Genomic DNA, 21048 nt, shown 5'->3' on the forward strand with positions numbered 1-21048 from the left:
TCCGGCTGCGTGGAATCCCCAGGATGCGGAGTGGGGGAAGGGGAGGAGACAAGGACAGAGGGTCTGCGCCAGGGTCCAAACCAAGTGTGCGGGTGCCCGCCCTGCGCTCCAAGCGCAGCGCCCCAGCTGGGGGCAAGTGCGCGCGGGAGGGGGGCTACGAACTCCCGGGCCTGGCGCTCCAGTCCGTTTTTTGCTGCGGATCCCGGGAAGGGGGGCCGGCTCGGGGGTGGGACTGCAAAGGGGGGGGATTCCCTCCCTCGTGCGCTAGGAGGACTAGCCCCTCTCCCGGCTGGGAGCTCCGGCGGAGCCGAGGCGCAACGGAGAGCCCCGGCGCGGGCAGAGAGCCGGGAGCGGATCGGCCGAGTGGGGCACTGTGGAGAGGAGGGCCGGACCGGGCCGCCCCGGAGGACCGATGCGCCGGGTGGGGCGCTGGCCCCGGAGGGCGTGAGCCGCCCGCAGATTGAGCAACTTGGAAACCGGCGGGCGGAGCGCGGGCGCGCTGGGCGCCCAGGACAGTTCCGCGGCGAGCGGGTGAGCCGGCCGCGCCCTCGCCCCTCCCGGGCCTGCCCCCGCCGCGGCTGGCAGCGCGGAGGTGAGTCCCCACGGAGCTGCCCCGTCCTCCTCCCTAGCGCCCCCTTCCACTGGGACCTGGGGCGCCGTGGGCCCTCTCATCTGGGCTTGACCGAGCTGAGCGCGGGGGGAGGGGGGGCGGGGAGACCGCCAGAGCAAGGGGACTTATGACTGCTGTCGGGTCAGCGAGGGCGGGGGAGGGCACCTTCTGGAGTCCCTCCTGCGAATCCTGCCGTCCCCACCCCCGGCATCCCTTAGCCAGTGGGCAGCCTCCTCGCGGTGCTGCCTCGGGCTGCCCTCAACCCGGCAGCCCCCGGTGATCGTGCTCACTCGAAGTTCTGAACTCCCCAAATCCACCAGACCTATTGTCCAGCACCCCCGATCCAGAAGCTCTTGATTCCTGGTGTCTTCGCCTCGGATTCCCCCGAGTCCCACGGCCTCCAGTTACCACCCCCAGTGCCGCAGCCCGGGCCCGGGTCCGACGTGGCAGGCGGTGTGTGCCGCGCCCCCACGGTGCGCTGTGGGGTGGCGCGGCTCATTGTCCCGCGGGTTCGGGGGGCTGAGGGACAGACGGTCTTGCTTGGTTGGGGAAAGATGGGGGCTGTTTGTTAACCCACGGCTCCCAGGAGGGCCGGGTCGGATTCCGGGTGCGCGAGCTTGGGGCAAGGGTTTTCTTGTGAAACCCACCTATTGCACTTGGAGAGTTCTCTTGGATTTTGGGGGGCAGTCAGGGGGACTTCAGGTCCACCTCCCCTCCCCCTGCACCTGTTGGGCCTCTCCCGATAATAGGGAGGAAGGCTCTGAGCGCTTGGAGTCGTGATGAAGGGGCGCGAAGGAGCCCTTCCCCGCTGCCCTTGGCGTTGGGGGGCGGGGGGGCGGGGGGCCCCAGCACCTGGCTTGGCTCCGGCAGACACGCTAATCCCGACAGGTCGGGCCGGCACGTACTAGGTCCCGCCCCCAGCCCAGCAATCCTTCTTGCCCCCGCCTGCCAGCCCTCTCCACCCGTAGCTGGTCCTGGGGAGGGCTAAGGAGAAATTATCTGGATGGTTTACATTTCTGGGTCTGTATCCGGCCCCGGACCGGGTACCAATTTATCCAAATAGCGTTGCAGGGAAGAAGGTGAAAGTTTATCCAGACTTCTGGGGGCACTGAGTCCCCGCCCTCAGCACCACCCCTAGCCGTGCGCCCCTCCCCAGTCTGTCCTCCCCTCCTCGGACCACCTAGCACGTGGAGCCTCTCTCCTGGGCCCCAGCCTCTGCCTCTGCCTTCCACCCCTTCCCCAAGCTGGGTTGTGCCCTACACCCCTCCGCTCCCTGCGCCTTTTGCTCTGCCCTCCAGATCCCCAGTCCTGAGCAGCAAACCCTTCGCTCACTGACTAGGTTTGTAACCCCAAGACCCTTAACCTGTCCGTGCCCATAAAGTGGGAGTAATTCTGCTTTCCTCTTAGTCTTGTGGTGAGGAGTCAGTGAGGGCCTGGCGCACGGCAGGTGGTGCAGGCACGTCATGAATGTGAATCCCTCACCCCGACCCTGGCAGAGACAAAATGCCCCTCCTCACTCCCATGGATGCCTGAGACCTTGATCACTGCCAGCAGTTCCCATTGCTGGCTCTGCCTGTGCAGAGCGATGGGCCTCCAGATAGGACCTGTCTGTGCCATGTAGCCAAAGGAGCAGAGGAAATCAGGCAGAGGAACCGAGGGGAATGAGACAGCCTACTTAGAAGAGAGTCATTAGCTCCTATCCCCTCTCTCAGCCTCGATCCAAGGTTGTCTGTGTGTGTGTACCCACTGCATATGTGTGTGTGGGGACGGGGGGCGGGGCAGGGACCTCCTCTCTGGAAGGATGTGGATTCAGGGACCTGTGACCTTCTGGGGCTTGGTACTGCAGCATTCCTAGTCTGAGACCTGTCCTGCCTTTAAAATCAGATATCACATAAAATTCAGAGTTTTCCACTTCTCTTTTAAAAAATCAGAAGGTCTAGCAATGCGGAACCAGTATTTCTGCCTATCAACTATCGGTTGGAATGGAATAGCAGATGCTCCCTTTGGATGGGACATTTGCCCTCCAGTTCACCCTCTCCACACCCAGTGTCCCTCCTATTTGTTGCTTGTATCCCTGATAGAATGAACTCTTAGCTCCTTTCCAGGGTTGATTCTGTATTGAAACTCTTCCTATCCAGTGACGGGCAAGGAAGGCCAGTGCCACTTGCTCCAGTGACATGCAGATCTGCAGCCTCCCCCCCATTTCCCTGCTGAGATCATGGTTTGATGGGGATACTGGTGGGAGTGGGTTGGAAGGTCCTCCCTGGCAAGGGTTGGGTGAGCCTGGCAAGGGCCAGACTGAAAGCTAAGACCCAGGAGGACTGAGGGGGAAGTAGAGGGAGGGAGAGGAAGGGTGATAACATTTGCTGTGCACTAACTTTGAAGTACCAGGCACCGTGCTGGGCAGGCAGAGGGAGTGCAGAGATGCACAGACCTGTTCTGCCCCAAGGACCCAGGGCTACTGATCACACAGTGAGACCAAAGTCTCACGCACTCAGGATTTAACACCAGCTTTGTCTGATGCGGTCTTCCTCCAGTGTTTGTCAAGTTTAAGGACTCAGGGCACCCTGAGGATGCATCTGCCAGGGGTCCTCAGACCTCGGTTTGAGACAGGCCACCATTAAAGTTTAACCCTATCACTTCGAGTGATCACTGGGGCCAAGGCAATCAACCATAAAGATAAATGCAAATATGGAAATGGCATAACAGTGCTCAGTGTTAAGATTAGTATCCAGATGGTATGAAAACTGTTTCTATTGCTTTTTAGACGGCCATCAGAAGGTGGACACAAAATGCAGTCTTGGTCATAGAAAATACAGCATTTATTGAGTCCCTATGTGCCAGGCACTGTTCTAAGCAGTTTCATGTATTAACTCACTTAAGCTCTAAAAACAGCAACCACCCTCTTGTAGATAAAGAAACGGAGGCTCAGACCAGCTAAGCAACTAGCCTAAGGTAACAACTAATAAGTAGCAGAGGCAACATTCAAAGCCAGGCAGTCTGACTCTGAAGTTTATGACCTTAACCATCATACTCTACGGCCAGCGTCTGGGATTGTGTACTTGGAGCTGAAGACCCCGGTTTGATAAGCTCAGCCGGATGTCTGCAATCTGTGGGTGATGGAAGTGTGTGGTGGGGGCTGGAGAAGGCGGGAAGGCTCTGGTGGTTCACGCAGGGAGTACTGGAAGGGCAGGTAGGGGCTGGCAGCTGACGGGGCGCTTGGGGGTGGCTGGGGGCATCTCCGCAGGCTCTGGCCACAGCACCAGGTGGGATCCATCAGTCTCATGTAAACACTTCTCACAAGCAGCTTAACCACTTGAGTGTGTCTGGCCTTCAAAGCCGGTGGGAGAGGCCAAGGAGGGAGTGCTGAACTCCCCTGTGGGATAATGATTTATCTCCCATGCAGGTGGGCTCTCCTGGGGCCTCCCTGGAGGCGAAGGGGGAAAGGATTGGGACGGGGTTGGGAGGGACACCTCCGCTCTAGCATTTCAGCTTTCTCATTCGTTAAGCCAAAACTCAGCCGGCTCTCAGAGCAAACCTGTGAAATATTTATCCCCATTTCATAGATGAGGAAACTGAGGTTCAGAGAGGCTAAGTGACTTGTCCAAAGGCATCTTAAGCAGCCGGTGGGAGGGTGATGCTTCTCTGGCATCTACAAAGCTTCTCTAAGGCTCTCTGTTTCCTCCCGTCCCTGTGTGGGTGTGGGTGTGTGTGCAGCAAGTGTGTGGGCCAATGGACGTGCAGGCATCTGTTGTGAAAGTGTGCAATACTGTGAGTGGGAAGTGGATTTTTGTCCCCCGACTCCCAGGTTGGGCTCCAACTTCCCAGACACATTTCACCGGGGGGGGGACCAGCTCCCCCTGCCCCCATCACCCGGGCCAGCGGGTCCACAGACCTGGCTCTCGCTGGGCAGGGGGATTATCCCCATTCTCTGTGTCTCTGGCCAGGGCGGGCGTCGCTGCCTCTTTTATCCTTTCACAAAGGCCAGGCCCGCAGGGCCTGCTGTGTCAGAGTTTCTGTGGCCAGGGGAAGCCTTACTTCCTTTTCTCCCGCCAAGCCCAGAGGGCCACGCAGGGTCTGCCAGCTTGTCGGGGGCCACTGCTCTAGCTCCAGGCAGGTGAAAGGCACATTGGTGACTCAGCACTGGGGAGAGAAGGCTGAGGGGTCCCTCACAGAAGGACAGAGAGAGCTGTTCTTTAAGAGACACGATGTTACTGCAGCATGAAGTCTGTAGGGTAGACCTAAAGAAGGACTTCCTAACATTGGGCAGGTCGGAAGCCAGGCAGCTGGTTTCCAGGGATCCACAAGTTTGATCTGAGTGTCCACCATATTCCAACCACTTGGGTAGCCAACTCCCATCCCATGTTAGGGACTCTTACAAGATAGGAAGAGGGGCAGATTTCTCCTACAGGGGCGCCAGGTGGGTAACTTGTAATGTCCAAACATTCTGAGTTCTCACAGTCTCCTGGGTAGGGGACCACATGGGAGCGTAGGTGGCATAGGCTGGGGGGCCCCATGTTTCCCCAGAATTAACCCTTCTCTCTCCTCCCCCAACAGGTTGGTTTTTGGAGGTGTCCCTGCTGAAGGACAAAGAGTTCTCCCATGTGACACCCCAAGGTGCCTTTGAGGAAAGCTCTCTGGACCTCCTTATGGGCTGATGGAGAAGTGGGCTCCCCACACCCTCTCTGTCCCCAGCTGAGATTATGGTGGATTTGGGATACAGCCCAGGCCTGGGCCTCCTGCTGCTGACCCAGCCCCGGAGGCGTTAGCAAGAGCCCTGTGCCATCCACCCCCCAGAGACCACCCCTCCCACCAGGGGCCTGAGCTGGCGAGTGACTATGCGGCTTGGGCTGTGTGTGGTGGCCCTGGTTCTGAGCTGGATGCATCTCGCTGCCGGCAGCCGGGGGATCAAGGGGAAGAGGCAGAGGCGGAGTGAGTAACGGATGCGGCTGGACCACCGTGGGCCTTGGGAGTGGTGGTGGTGAGGGTGCTGTCTGGGGACTAGGGCCTTTGGTCGTTTCATTCTATGATGACCATTGCAGATTTCTACTTTGTCTATTACATTGCTCAGTAGATTATCCAGTTTGTGGATTAATTTGTTGAGATTACCCACTCTGTAGATTACTCACTCTGTCTGTTTTCCCCTTTGTAGACTCTGCTTTCTAGATTAACCCCTCTCTTGTGAGGGTCCAGTTTGTGGATTCTGCCCTTTGATATAACACCAGCTTTGTGTGGTATCCATGGAAGTGCTTCTCGGCCCGGTGCTCCTGGGGTGCTGTGTCCTCCCATTTATGGACAGGAGTTCAGGGCTCCTTTCTTTTAGTGGTGTCTGAAGTGCAGCCCTTAACCCCTTGGGGCCAGGAACCCCACACAGCCTCGTGGTGGGCAACAGATGTCCCTGCCCAGATCATGGGGCAGAAACAATGGAGCAGAGAAGGTCGTGGGACAGTCCACTGCTGTGGTTTTTAAACCTGCCCAGTGGGATTCAAAGATGTGTGCTGGGGGGTGAAGGGGAGGCCGTGGGCAGGAGGCTGGCCCCCCACCTTCAAACCAGAGCAGCTTCCCTCTTCCCTGCTTTTGGGAAGATTCCACGTAAGATGTCATTGGAGGAAAGAGTCTTCACAGCCTAAAAAAAATTAAATCCTGTTACTGTACAGATGGGAAAACTGAGGCTAAGGAAGGGGAAGAGATGACATTCCAAAGGACACGCAGTCAGTATTGGAACCCAGGTCTCCTGGTCCCCGTGAGCCCAGTCTTCTTGAAAACAGAGCCTGAAGGAGTTTACCTGTCCCCACCATCCTCGCCGTCCCTCCCAGGATCCCATCCTAGGCAGTCCTGAGAGCAGGTCCCCCATGCTCCACTTGATGCCTCCAGGGATGGGGGTTCAGTACCTGCCGTCGTGTGGTGGGAGTGGCCACTGCGTGTGAGGGACAGTGCCAGGGAGTGGGGTGGAGGCCCGACCCAAGCCTATCTGTCTCTCAGCATCCCCCGGAAGAGATGTCACGCCCCCAGGCAGACAGGTCCTCCGAAGTCTAGTCCGACCATCTCTTGCTTCACTTCTGAGGCCTTCTGACTGAGGTCCGCCAGGAAAGGTTGAAAGGCAATGGAGTTTTGTTGGGTCTCCACGGGAGTGGCCAAGGCCAGAACCCAGCCCAGAGAGAGAAGCTCAGTGAACTGGTGAAGCTGAAAATCCCTGGCTTAACAAACAATTAGAGACGGTTAGGTTTAATCAGCAGCGAGGCCTTGATTTTCCTCCCTTCTCATCTGTCGTGGCCAGTAGTTTGGACTCCACGGGCCAGATGCGGTTTAGTGATTTATAATCAGTCTCCTCTCTTTCCGAGAGGAGAGAAAGAACGGGAGAGGCCACTCATCCTCATGGGATGTGCACTAGTGGTGACGCTTCCACTGGTGAGCCGCACACTCACCTACACCAGGGGGGGTCAGAAGACCTGGGTTCATCTCTTGCACTAAAAAAAGAGAAAAGTACTGGTCTGGCCATCAGAATGGCCCACTCCCAGCAACAGCCAGTCAAATGCAGCGATTTTGATGTGCCCGCTTTTGATAGAGCCGCATCTCACAGCCTCGACAGCATTTAGCCCAGTGTTTATTACCAAACGGTGTCACTGACAGACATCCTTGATCACCATCAAGGGGGCGACGAGGTTGGGGAGAGGTGTGGGAAAGACTCAAGATGCAACGAGGGTCCAAAATGGACAGAGGCTCGGGGGGGATATGGGGGTAGACATTGCTAGGCAACACTTGTGAAATAACCATAAACCTGCAAGTGTGACTGTACAGGAATGCAGCGAGGGTTACATGAGATAACAGGTCCACATATTGTGAAACCTTTGTGAAATATCAAGCTCTGTATGGTCAGGATGCATGTCATGGTTTTTATTTTTTTTTTTGCGGTACGCGGTCCTCTCACTGCTGTGGCCTCTCCCGTTGCGGAGCACAGGCTCCGGACGCGCAGGCTCAGCGGCCATGGCTCACGGGCCCAGCCGCTCTGCGGCGTGTGGGATCTTCCCGGACCGGGGCACGAACCCGTGTCCCCTGCATCGGCAGGCGGACTCTCAACCACTGCGCCACCAGGGAAGCCCCTTTTTTAAAAATTTTGATTGGAGTATAGTTGATTTACAATGTTGTGTTAGTTTCAGGCATACAGCAAAGTGAATCAGTTATACATATACATATATCCGCTCTTTTAGATGCGTGTCATTATTATATAAACAAGCTGTGGACCATTTTGCCCCAGGGTTTCCATGGAGTGGAGGAGGGAAGAAAAGATGGAGACAGCACGTGTGGCTGCTCTGGCCCCCCCACGTGCAAGGGCAGTGGGCAGCCTGGGGGGGCAGAGGCAGGCTTGCTGTGTATATGCGCCTCAGGTCTGTCGCCTCTGCCATCCCGTGACTGCATGCCAGTGGGGCCACCAGAAGCCACCCAGTATAGCTCTGAGCCATACACCAGTTTCGAGCCCAGAAATGTGTGATCTCAGGTCTGGGAGATGGTTAGCTGTGAGTCCTAAACCCTGACAGGGCGTCCTCCTCCTGTCCCACTCACTGAGGACAACTCCCCTCCCCGAACCCTCTCCTCGCTCACCCTCACTGGCCCTTGCTCTCTGCTGACTGCCTCCCCACCTGGATTTCCTGCCCATCACGGAGCCGTCTTTCCCTCACCATGCCTCTCACTGAGTGCCCCTCCCCTTACTGAGACCCTTCTCCCATCTGATTCCTGGGCCCCTTCACTCAGTCCTGCCCCCCATGAAGCCTGCATTCCTTCACTGAACCCTGACTCTTCCAGAAGCTGGACTCCCCGTTTTTTAAATTAATTTTTATTGGAATATAGTCGATCCCCAATGCTGTGTTAGCTTCCGCCTCACAGCAAAGGGAACCAGCCACACGTGTACGTAAATCCACTCTCTTCCAGATTCTCCTCCCATACAGGTCACGACAGAACACTGAGTAGAGTTCCCTGTGCTATACAGCAGGTCCTTTTTAGTTATCTATTTTATATATACTAGTGTATATATGTCAATCCCAATCTCCCAATTCATCCCTCCCCTCCCCTTCCCCCTTGGTAACCATAAGTTTGTTTTCTACAGCTGTGACTCTATTCCTGTTTTGTAAATATGTTCATTTGTACCACTTTTTTAGATTGCACATGTAAGGATATCATATCATATTTGTCTTTCTCTGGACTCCCCTTTTTGCCCATTCTCACTGCCCCGTCCTCCAACTGGAACCTTCCTCCCCTCTGCCACTAACCATCTGTAGAATCCCTCTTCCCTGGCTGAAGCCCCATTCACTCCTTGGGCCATTCCCCACTCACCCGTTGCGAACCCCCAGAGCCCGGCCCCGGGTGGCAGAGACGGGTCGTGAGGAGCCCGTGGGTGAAGGGGGAAGAGGCAATTTAACCTGGTGTAGAGGATGTGGAAAGGAACCAGGAGGGCTGCGAGGGCCCAGAGGGAGTGACTCCTGAGATGTGATTTTAAAGATGAGTAGTTGATGTGCAGGCAAGGGAGTGGGGGGGTGGGGGAGGTGGAGGGCACTCCAGGCAGGCGACCAGCCTGTCCGAAGGTGAGGAGTTGGGATGCGGCACAGACTGTGCAGGAAGTGGGGTGCGGCTAGGGGTAGCTGGAGGAGTGGTTTCTGGGTGCAGTTCTAGGGAGCCCTGCGGTTTTCACTGGAGCCGCTCTGCTCATTCTGTGTTATACGTGGACGCTCTTTTCTACTGAAAAGAAGGGTTGTGCTGTTAAAACAAAAAGCTGAACGCCCATAGGGTAGAGCAATGAAAGCTGCCTGGAGCTGAGGGAGCGTCCTGGGAGCGATGCCGCACAGGTGGGCAGAGGTCGGAGGGTGGAGCGCTTGGTACCCGCCAGGCTGAGGAGTTGGCCCTTGACCTGACTTGAGCTGTGGGTAATGAGGACCCACGGAGAGGTCTGAATTAGGGGAGCAGTGTGGTCCAGCTGCAGGACCGGGCGAGGGGAGGTGGTTCGAGATGGGAGGCAAACAGGCCAGTTAAAGGCTATTTGGGCCCAGTCGAGGAAAAAGTGTAGGTCTAAACTAAGCTCACAGCTGAGTTAAAGGATGCCGGATCTTCCCGGGGGATGTGCCCAGGGCACCAGGAATGGGCACATCTCCTGGGAGAGCATGTGGCCTCAACACACTCAGCGAGGTGCCAGTTCCTGTCACCCCCCTGCCCTGCCCTTGCCCCCGCCCACTTAGCTCAGGGCTCTCTCACCGAGTCTAATTCCTCCAAGACTAGATACCACCCCCAAACAAAGGTCAGCCCTCCTCTGGGTCATGGAGAGTTCCCCTCCCTTGGCATTGACCTTCACCCAACCCCCCGTAACTCCTCATTCCTATCCTGTCCTGCTCCCCACACTTTATCAAGCCCCCCAGTAAGCTCCATCCTATAACCCCCTCCCTGAGCCTCTGCCTCACTCATCACATCCTCAGCCCTACATTCTGGGGTAGCCCTATCCCTGTGGATCCTCACCCCTTACTGGGCTCCCATTCAGAAACAAGACAGGCTCCACCCTCCAGAGCTCTTTCTAATGAGAGGCAAAGACATATTAGCAGATAATAATGACACAAGGTGACGTCTACCATGATGGATTCAAGTACTGGGGGCAGGGAACACAGAAATACTCCACCCAGATTTTACATGGAGGTGAGATCAATGGAGACTTCCTGTAGGAGGTGACCTTAGTTCTGAGACTTGAAAAAGTTAAACTCAAGAGGAGGCAGAGGGTGTTCCAGGCAGAAGGAACAACTTGAGCAAAGGCACAGAAGTGTGAAGTAGTGTGATGTGTTCAGAGGAACAAAAATAATTCCATATTGCTTAGAAGTAGTGTGAAGAGGTGAGGTGGATGGGATCTGCCTATGAAAGCTTTTTAGGCCAGATGGAAGAGCTGGGTATTAAGTCTGCAGCCAATAGGGAGCTATTGATGGGTTTTAGGCAGGGGTGTGACACCATCAGAATTGGGGTTTTGGAAAGATCTCGAGATGACAAAGTTGGGGACCTGGGAGAAGTGAAGTCCCTGGAGAGGAGGCACTGTGGCCAGAAGCCATTCTTCAGCGGGGTGGGGGCTGAGCCACCCTGGGACAAGGCCTGACTGTAGAAACATCAGCCCGAAAGGGGTTTGCATGGGGATGAAGGGGGCGGGAAGCACCAGGGAAGGGAGGAGGACACAGCCTTGCCTTCCTGGCTCATGCACTCAGGCTCCACTGAGTGCCTGGGAGCGGGGGCAGTAAGGTGGGGGTGGGAAGGGCAGAACTGCTTGAGGGGGTTTTGTGAAGAGCTTGGAAGGAGGCTCCGTCAGCTCCCTGAGCACCCTCCCCATCACTGAGCCCACCCATCCTCAGCCAGGCTCCAGCCCTGCCAGGCTGCCTCCCCTGCATGCAACCCTCCCGTCAGGGGCACAGAAGCCCGAGGCAGCATTTCAGATTGTGAATCTGACCACGCCCTTCTGAGGTCCCTTTCTCTGTCAATAGACTAAAGCCCTATTTTCCATTCTGTGGATGCCCTCGGATGGTCAGTGCCTCAGAGCCTTTGCACAGGCTGTTTCTCCTGTCTGCACTCCCTCTTCACCTAGCCTGCTGCATAAGGGCATGCCCTTCATCGCTCCTACGGTCCTCACAGTGTGCAGCGAGCCCTAGGTGGGCGTTTGTCGCTGCATCTCCACATCCCCAGTTCCTAGCAGTTCTGACACGTGTTAGGTGTGTGGTGAACGTCCGTGGAATGAATGAGCCTGTTTCTCCCTTTGGATCATTATGTAGCCTCTGCCCATACCCAGCATCTTCCTTGGACACTGGCACATACAGAGCCCCTCCACTCTCGCTTTCCATCCACGCGCTGCCCATCTATTTGCCTCACTAAGCCGAGAACACCCTTTGGTTCCCCTTCCCCTTGATAAGTGTCTCTTTCCTCATCGGACTGGCCCTGCCCATCGCCAAGCCCCTCTCCTCCTTTCTGAGCACCACTCTCCCTTCCTGAGCCCCCAAACCTCAAGGAGCTCAGCTCCCTAGTCTCTTGTCCCTGACCCCAGCCCCAAGCCTCAAGGCCTGTCTTACCACCTGAGCTCTGTATCTTGACCCTCTCGTATCCTTGGGTCTTCACTCCATCACTTCACCGTGCCTCTGTCTTGTGATCACATTCCCCACCCCCAGCTGGTCTCTCCTTTCTGTCTGTGTTCCCCGACCCCCTCTGTCCCTCTCCTCACTTTACCCCCCCCACCTCTATCCCCTCCACTCACTCTTCAGCCCCCTGTGGTTTGGCTGGCATTCCCACCACTCCACCAAACTGCCTTTGTTGAGGTCACCCAATCACCTCTTAGTGCACGTGTTGTAGATTTGCCCAGGGCTCCCCCCTCACGGTCTCCTCCCAGCCCCGGTCCCTGCAGATCTCGCCCTTTTCCACTCGGTTTCCGTCCCCCACCCCCGTCAATGTCCTTCCATCTCTCCCACTATTCCTTCTCAGCTTCTTTCCGGGCACCTTCCTCTACTTGTGTGTTGAATGCGAGTACTGCCCGGGCCGCAGTTCTTGATCCTCTTCTCAAGCTGCACAGCTCCTTCCCCCGGGACGCTTTCCTCTCCCAGGGATTTAAGCCCCAGTGATGGCTCCCAGGACGGATCCCTGAGTTCTCTCCCTTCTCCATAGCCAGTCTCTTGAATGAGATGGTTCCCTTTCCTCACCTTCCTTTACCCTTCAGCCACTGCCCTCCACTCTCCACCCCCACCAGGAACGCCATTCCTTACGTGGCTGATTTGTGGCTGATTCCTTACGTGACATCTCAGAAGCGTTTGGCGTTGGACTCCCCGCTCCCCCCTTGAGGGTCCTCTTCTCTTGGCTTCCGTGATGCAGCGAGCTTCTGAGTGTCCCTACCTGTCTGGGTCCTCCTCAGCCCCTTAGTTGGCCCTTCTTTTTCTGTCCTTCTCTTCAATGGCTAATGCCTTTTCTCACTGTCTGTACCCTCTCTCCTAGTCATCTCACGGACCTCTAGGCCTTTGATGACTGTTTTATATTAAGGGCTCCGTGTCTCCACCTCCAGGCAAAATGTTTCTCTTGACTTCCAGACCCACAGGTTCAGCTGCCTAGTAGATCCCCCCGGATGTCTCACGAGAACCACAAACTCAACACAAGGCATCATTTCCTCCACCCAGATCTGCTCTTCCTCCTGTGGGCCCTCTCTTGGTGAAGGACCAACGGCTACCCCACCACCCAAGCCCAACGCCTAGGCATCACCCTTGACGTGTGCTTTCCCTGGGCTCTCACCCCACGTCCAGTTCATCACCTAGTCTCATTGATTCTACCGTCTGAATATCTCACCTGTGTCTACACCTGTCCATCCTCTTGGTTCAGCTCCATCTCTTTGAACCTGGGAGTCCTCCTCCCTCCAGGTTTGCCATCCCTACAATCTGGTCTCCACACCACAGAGTGATCTTTCTAAACTGGAATCCTGGCCATGTCTCCTGTTTTAAAGCCCCCAGGGATTCCTCATGGCCTTTAGGGTAACATCCATACTCCTTTATTAGGGTTCGAGGCTGTTCCTGCTTTGGCCCCTGCTTCCCTCTCCACTCACTCCACACACCAGCCATGCTGAACTAATTTCAGATCCCCCACGGGCCGCACTTTCTCTTGCGTGTCACTGAGAGCTCTGAAGGGAGATGCACACAGAGATATGTTGTTGGTTGAGTGGGGTCGAGCAGCAGGATTCTGAGAAGGCCCTTTGCAAATCTGTCCTTAACAGAAGTGATAAGGAAGGAATAAATGAGTTACGGGAGCATAGTGATAGAGGCCCACAGCTGGGACACCTGGATGACTTTGGTTTTCGAAACCAAGGCAAAAACCTAGAAGGAGCATTCATTTCAATAATGACTTAAATAAAAACCTTGAGTATAGACAACTTCATATCTTTGAAGTAAAAGTGGTACTAAAATCTACAGTGACATTAATTTGTAATACAGCTGAATAACGGCCCGAACTAGAAAACTAATCCCAAGGGGGCTCCCTCGTAACTTCGACACCACATTGGGAGCCTTGTTTTTTTCTTTTACAATGACCCAACCAACAAGAGTGATATTAAGTTTTACGTTTTTTTTGCGGTACGCGGGCCTCTCACTGCTGCGGCCCCTCCCGCAGCGGAGCACAGGCTCCGGACGCGCAGGCTCAGCGGCCATGGCCCACGGGCCCAGCCGCTCCGTGGCATGTGGGATCCTCCCGGACCGGGGCACGAACCCGCGTCCCCGGCATCGGCAGGCGGACTCTCAGCCACTGCGCCACCAGGGAAGCCCTGATATTAAGTTTTAAATTCATTGATTAATTAAATGGTAACGTTGACTCTATATAAATAAATAAATTCTCTATTTAAAAAAAATCAGTCTGGCCATGCTTTCAGTTTGCATGTCACCTTGTATTGTCCTACCCCCTGGCTTTCATAAACTTTGTCCCCTCTGCCTGGAACACATACTGGCGGTGAAGCCTTGTTTAAGTAATTCGACCTCTCCATTTCCTCATCTGTGAGAAACAGGATGAAATAAAAGTAGTAGCACCCCCCTCACGGGTTGTGAGGCTCAAAGGAGTTAATATTTGTAAAGCACTGAGAGCAGCGCCTGCCACAGAATACGTGTTCAACCTTTAGGAGTAAGCTGCCATGATTATGATTATGACTTTGTTGTTGTTGTTTTATTGTTGTGTTTGTTATTCCCCTCTTCTCTTCTGTTCACCTTTCTCTTACTCGTTCCCCTGTTCTGAAATCAGGATCATTCCTGAAGCACGTGTTCCTTCCCGCAACCCTGCAGAGTGGGCCTCCTGATCTCCCTATTTTGGTGGTGGGGAGGGAGGCCCACAAGATGCAGTATTTCTCCCAGGGTCACAGGCTGGGCCAGCGGCTCAGGTCCAGCCAGCTGAAGCCTGAGCTCTGGGTCCTCCGTTGCAGCGCGACCCCCTGCCATCTCTGCTCTGATTCCCCTGGCTCTCTGCCTCCAGCCTGTATCTACAGCACCTCGCTGCCTGGTTCCTCTTTTAGTGACTGGCCCCACTCATCCCCTATGCCAGAACCCCGGGAAGCACCGCAGCCTCCTCCCGCTACGCTTGGTCACCATGACCACACTGATTGCTTCCCCTAAGCAGCTCTCAGATCGTTTTCTCTTTATCTCCCCTGAACAGAACTTGGTTTAAGACTTTCTCATCTTTCTCACCTGGATGATCAGGTCAGCTTCCTCCCTAAAGGTCCTCCAGTCTCTGGTCTCTCCCCAGGCTGCAGAGGAAGCTTCCCAACATGTAAATCAGACTGGGTGTTTCTCCTGCTTAAAACTTGCCAATGACTTCCTGTTGTCTTATCGGCTATCAGAAAGATGGCCCCCAAACTCTGCAAAACAAGGGTTCTGTGGCCAAAATGTCTCAGAGGTGCAGTTCACTCTTTCCCCATTTCACAGAGTCACTCTAATTCACAGGAGCCTAGTAAAGGCTGCAAAACGTCCTGCAGTAAAGAATCCTGCTTAGACTTGTCGGACCCGGTGGTTCTCAGTCTCACCTGGTGCAACGGCCTTTTCTCCACATCCTTCTGATGAACATTTAGAGGAATCACGTTCCAAGGAATACTCTCTGGGAAAAGCTGCCCGACAGGATGGAGTTCAAGTCCATTGGCATGATATAAAAGGCCCCTCCTGATAGGACACCTTATCTTTCACTTGTACTCCAAACTACCCTCAATTCCCTTGGGGTCATTCTGCGCCTCTGTGGTCTTGCCCCTGGAGGGCCCTTGTCTCCACTTCCCAATGGACAAATTGCTACTTATTCTTCAAGAGCTGGCCCAAATGGCGCCTCCTCTGTGACTCCTTCCTCCCTTATTTCTGGGTCCTCTATCGCGTGGCCTTGTGGCTGCCAGCATGTTCCTGGGTGCGGGTCTGTCTGCACCCCTGAGAGATTAGTTCAGCTTAGCCGGACGTCTTTCCCTCCACGTCGCCAGCACTCACACGGCACATGGTACCTGGGAGGGGCCGGGTGAGTGTTGGTTGAACAAGTGAATGAGGAAACAAGATCAAAGGTCTGAGACTCGACGCTGGGGCTGGGGACCACGTTGGCTCAAAGGATGGTTCCAACCTCAGCACCTTTGACATCTTGGGCCACATTGTTTTTGTAGGAGCTGCCCCCCGCATCGTAGGATGTTTAACGGCCTCCCTGGCCTCTGTCCCCCAGATGCCACTAGCAACCCCCCCCCCCCAGTGTGATAATCGACACGTCTCTAGACTTTGCCAAATGTCCTCTGGGGAGCAGACTCATCTCTGCTTGAGAGCACTGTTCTAGATGCAGGTTATTCCAGCTGTCTTCCTGTCTCTGGGCAGGTGGCCTCTTTCTCATTATGCCTCTTGTCCTTAAACTTTTCTCAAGGATGAAAGCCCTCCATCCATACCTGAGGCTGAGCGTTCCTTCCTCTGGTGTGGGGGTGGGGATGAGGGAATGTGTAAATTCCAGGATGGGTGCAACTTCAGTGCCTCCTCTGGGGATGAGGGAGCAAGCCTGGAGGGTGAGTTTGTGTTGTACCTGGACCTAAAGAGGCATTTAGGGTGGGTGGCAGCTCTTGCTGTGCTAGCTCCCTTGAAAGCAGATACTGGGGAGGTTTATAGAGCAGCCTTGCAGAGAGCTACCAGCCTGGCCTGTGCTTTCTGAGAAGCACATTCATTCTACGGGCTGAAACTCCTGTCTACTCACTTCCCATCCTTGTGGGATTCTGGGAAAGATGGGGGTCTCTCCCACAGCTGCCTCTCACCCTTGCCCCATCCTTGCAGTCAGCGCCGAGGGGAGCCAGGCCTGTGCCAAAGGCTGTGAGCTCTGTTCGGAGGTCAACGGCTGCCTTAAGTGCTCACCCAAGCTGTTCATCTTGCTGGAGAGGAGCGACATCCGCCAGGTGGGCGTCTGCTTGCCGTCCTGCCCACCTGGATACTTTGATGCCCGCAACCCTGACATGAACAAGTGCATCAGTGAGTGTGGGCAGGGCTGGGTAAGGGCACCGGAAGCTCTGGACATGGGGCGGGGGTGGGGCGGGGCGGTGCTTTGAACTGTTGATGTACTACAAGAGAAATAGAGGGATACTGAAGAGGGGAGTTCTTGATTTAAAAATCCAGCTGCTGACCAGACCTCTCCCCAGACATCCCACCCACGTTTCCAACCCATACCGTAGCCACATCTCCTCCCTCCAAACCTGCGCTGACCTGTATTGGGTCACTCTCAGTGTCCCAACCCATCACCCAGGCCACAGACCTGAGAGCCAACCTCTCATTTATGCCCCCACCCCATCCATCCAATAACCAAATTGTGCCTCCTTCATCTTCTTTCCATCCTCACTGCCATGGTCTTATTCAGGGTCCCATCACGTCTCTCCTTGACCATTGCAATAGCCTGTTCATCTGTCCCCCAACCCTCATCTGGTTCCCTTCCACCCTCCCTCTGCACTGCAGCCAGAAAGATGCCTCTGAGACACATAACCAGAAAATCACTGCTGGCTCCACTGAGGGCAGGGAAATTCAAGCCCTGGTCAGCCTTCTCTCCCCACCCTTTTCCCCCGACTCTTCTCACTCTGCTCCGCTCTCTCACACCAGCTACCGTCCCACATGCTCCAAGACACATGCTGTCACACCTCCCTCTCGGCTGGGGGACATGCAGCGAACACTCTCCTGTAAACAATGCCAGTGACCTTCCCATTCTGTTCAGAGCCTTGGAGTTTAGAAGGCATTTCCAGACCTCCTATCAGTTGAGCCTCCCAACCACCTTTGGAGGGAGACGGACTTAAGTGATGGTACCCTTTTCATAGCTGATAACGTCGAGGTCTCAGGAGAAATGACTGATCCAAGTTCAGGCGACTTGGGTTCTAATCCCAGCTCTGCTGCTTATTCATTGTGTGACCTTGGGCAAGTCGCAGCCTCTCAGAACCTCATCTTCAAAACGTGGCTGCTTGCTTTTACCCCCCTAGGGCTGTTGTAAGAGGCATGTGGAGGCCCTCAGGGTCTGGCACTCAATAAACAGCTACTGTTATTCTTACTTTTGTTCATATTTTGCCTGCCACCAAACCCAGGAATCAGAGGCCAGGAGGCACAGAGGAGGGTGGGGTGGCGTTGGGAAGCTTGTGAGCACGGAGGTAGGACCCTGGGACTGGTCCTTTGGAACCCTGGTCCTCAGGGATTTGGGGTAGGGCGTTCCTGGCTGTGTCAGCTTCTGGGAAACTGTCGTCCCAGGCTTCAGGGGCGGAGACTGGGGAGAAGTCAGCTCCACCCACAATCCAGGAGGGGAGAGATTGTGAAAGACCCCTCCAGCTTCTAGCCTAGCCCGGCAACCCACCCTCCCCCCACTTCCCCAGAGGAGGGAGAGCTGGCAGGAGGGCTTCGGGGAGGGACCCAGGAGTCCAACCAAGGTGGTTCCTGGAAGCCGGCCTTGTAGAGGCAGAGGAATTTGCCCCGGGATTGCTCTCCCCTACTCCAGGCACTCTTGCTGCCCCAGGCAGGAGGAGAACCGGGCTCTGGGGTGCTGTGGGTGCCCGGCGATAGGGGGAGAGGAGACCACACAGCCACTCTCGGGGTGTCACTGTATCCCTCGGTTCAGCTCTGACTAGGTGGTCCTCGGGGTGCCGTGAGAGGCTGGGACGCTCCTCTAGCCCCCACTAATCTCCTCTCCTCTGAAACCGGCTCTCTTGGGCCTCCCCTTGGGCTCCCGGGCCTGGGGTTGGGTTGGGGCTGAGGTTGGCTGACCGTGGCAGGAGTCCCAGCCAGCCCTCAAGAGAGGCTGCTTTGGGCTCCTCTCCCCCCATCCCCTTGCCTTCCTTTCTCTCCGTCCCAAGACTCCCCTGCGGTAATTGCAGCCCCAGACCCCTGTCCTGCCCTGTGTGAGTAGGCGTGGCTGGGTGGCCACGGGGACCCGGGGAGGCGTCTATCCGCGGCTGAGCCAGAGGCCCCCAATCTGGCCCTCTCCTCAGAATGCAAGATCGAACACTGTGAGGCCTGCTTCAGCCACAACTTCTGCACCAAGTGTAAGGAGAGCTTGTACCTGCACAAGGGCCGCTGCTATCCCGCCTGTCCCGAGGGCTCTGCGGCTGCCAACGGCACCATGGAGTGCAGCAGCCCCGGTAAGGCAGGAAGGCGCGGCGGGCAAACGCTGCTGCGGCCCAGGGTCCAGGACCCCGGAGGAGGGGCGGGCTGGGGGGATCTGGCCAGGGCGAGCGTGGGCTGGGCCCTGTGCAGCGAAAGCGCATCACCACCACCCTCTGAGCTTCCCCTCAGGACTCTTCTGCCTTCTGGGCTAAAGACGCCTCTAGCCTGGGGCTGCGGCTGAGAGCAGATGGGAGGGGCTCCCCTGGGGTACCCGGGGCCAGGGGAGGAGGCGTGACCCCCTTGTCCTCTTGCTTCCCTCCCCTCCTGCCAGCGCAATGTGAAATGAGCGAGTGGTCTCTGTGGGGGCCGTGCTCCAAGAAGAAGAAGCTCTGTGGCTTCCGGAGGGGCTCGGAGGAGCGGACACGGATAGTGCTGCACGCCCCTGGGGGGGACCACACCGTCTGCTCCGACACCAAGGAGACCCGGAGGTGCATGGGGCGGAGGACACCCTGCCCGGAGGGTGAGCTGCGGCCTCACCTCCCTGGGGTCGGGGGTCAGCACAGCCACGAGAGCTCTGACCCCCTCTGCTTCCTGCCTGTGGCCCAGGAAAGGGCTCAGGCCAGGACTCCATACTGCGCAAACCCATGCCAGGCAGAGAGTGGGCCCCGCAGCTGTGTGATGGGCCGGGAAGCTGCTATGGCCCTATCCCTCCCCATTTCTTCTGAGCCAGTGGATGTTGGCACTGGAAGCGCCCTCAGAGGTCAGACGATGGGGACGTAGAAGGGGGTGTTAAGACCCAGAGAGGTGCAGTGATTTGTCCAAGGTCACACAGCCTGCAGGTGACAATGATGTGGCAGTGTCCTGGGGTGGAGGAGTGGCGGGTGGGGGGGAGGTGTCCTGCCTGTCCCGAGAGCTGCAGTGACCATCTGGGAGATGCCCTCGGCCCATTGGGATCAAAGGTCTAAGGAAGACGTGAGGAAGAGGAGGGCGTCTGGTTCATCGAGGGGTGCAGGGTGAAAAGGCTCACGGGACCCCTTCTCAGTACCCATGTTGCAGCGCCCTCTGCAGTGGCTGCTTCTCAGAGGAGGCCTTGAGGGGACCCCGACTGCCTATGGGCCTCCTCCCCACCTCCCCCTGCCCAGCTTCCTCACCACATTCCTCCTCGGGCCCTTGGCCATGCCCAGGGCCTCCCTGCTGTGTCAGGACGCCCTTTGTTGACTCTTACAGGGCAGAAGAGGAGGAAGGGCGGCCAGGGCCGGCGGGAGCATGCCAACAGGAACCCCGGCCGGAAGGAGAACAAGGAGGCGGGCGCCGGTGCTCGGAGACGCAAGGGCCAGCAGCGGCAGCAGCAAGGGACAGTGGGGCCGGTCACCTCTGCGGGGTCCACCTAGGGACACTGTTCGGCGTCCGGGCCCGTGCAGAAAGAGTCCAGCACTGCTCTGTGTGATGAGAGCTTTACCGAACTCGAGCACTGGGGGCAACGCATACACACACTCTCCCTACCTACACGTACACACAGATACGTGCACACAGACCCCACGTCCAAACGTGTAACTGACATACATGCAAACATGTGCACGCGCACACGCGGACACACACACACACACAATCGAGGTTACCGGAAGACACTTCTGTCCCTCGGACATCACTGGGTCAGCAGGGCAGGGAGGCAGAGGGGTCGTCTCTGCCCTGCAGAGGGCCTAGTGGCGCACACTTGGTTTGTGATGCTCCCGGCGGGCACATCAGAGAGAACATTTTCCAGCCTCCGAGCCCAGACTCTGCAGAGTGGAGCCTTCTGGAGGAGCTGATAGGACCAGCCCGGTGTGGCAGACCGCAGCCAAAGCTTGAGAGGTGTTCAGCATCTCCAGCTGTGTGACTTTATCTTTGGAGAGTATTGTTACACCTCCATGATCCGTATCAGGGCTTTCCTGACTCTGAAAACTGCTTAAAGGTTTATTTCAAATTAAAAATGAAAACCAAATGACCACAGTAGCCACAGGTACCACGTTTCTTTTCAGGATATGGGGTTGGTAGAGTACACGGGAGCAGGAAATGAATTTCAAGAGACCCCTCCTGGTCTAATTTACAGAAGGTCCAGAGCAGGAAGGAAACTTGGGGGATATGTAGAGCAGTAACCAGATTCTCTACATCTTTGTCACTCAGAGTGTGGTCTGCGGACCAGCATCAAAATTATCAGTAGGCAGCTTGTGAGAAATGAGAATCTCAGGTCCCATCCCAGACCTGTTGAACCAGAGTCTGCACTTTTACAAGGTTCCAAGTGACTGGCATGCACATTCAAGTTTGAGAAACACTGCTTTAATTACCTCTAAGGATGGAACGAAGGTCTCGGCCAGC

At 56.2% G+C, this 21048-nt stretch overlaps 1 protein-coding gene across 1 annotated transcript; it reads left to right on the forward strand.

The window, feature by feature from the left end:
* The first annotated feature begins 508 nt into the window (after positions 1-508).
* RSPO1 (R-spondin 1) lies at positions 509-20641 on the forward strand. The gene is made up of 6 exons (XM_060142688.1): positions 509-592; positions 5168-5542; positions 16402-16593; positions 18579-18728; positions 19025-19213; positions 19921-20641. Exons 2-6 carry the CDS (start codon positions 5449-5451, stop codon positions 20082-20084), a joined length of 789 nt encoding a protein of 262 aa, XP_059998671.1. The 5' UTR covers positions 509-592; positions 5168-5448; the 3' UTR covers positions 20085-20641.
* Positions 20642-21048: the final 407 nt, after the last annotated feature.

Source organism: Lagenorhynchus albirostris, chromosome 2 (genome assembly GCF_949774975.1).
Source record: "Lagenorhynchus albirostris chromosome 2, mLagAlb1.1, whole genome shotgun sequence".
Taxonomy (NCBI): Eukaryota; Metazoa; Chordata; class Mammalia; order Artiodactyla; family Delphinidae; genus Lagenorhynchus; species Lagenorhynchus albirostris.

Coding starts and splice junctions, on each gene's coding strand:
- RSPO1 (XM_060142688.1), top strand. CDS start 5,449: ATGCGGCTTGGGCTGTGTGTGGTGGCCCTGGTTCTGAGCTGGATGCAT. Junction 5,543..16,401: donor GGGGAAGAGGCAGAGGCGGA/GTGAGTAACGGA, acceptor CCATCCTTGCAG/TCAGCGCCGAGGGGAGCCAG. Junction 19,214..19,920: donor GAGGACACCCTGCCCGGAGG/GTGAGCTGCGGC, acceptor TGACTCTTACAG/GGCAGAAGAGGAGGAAGGGC.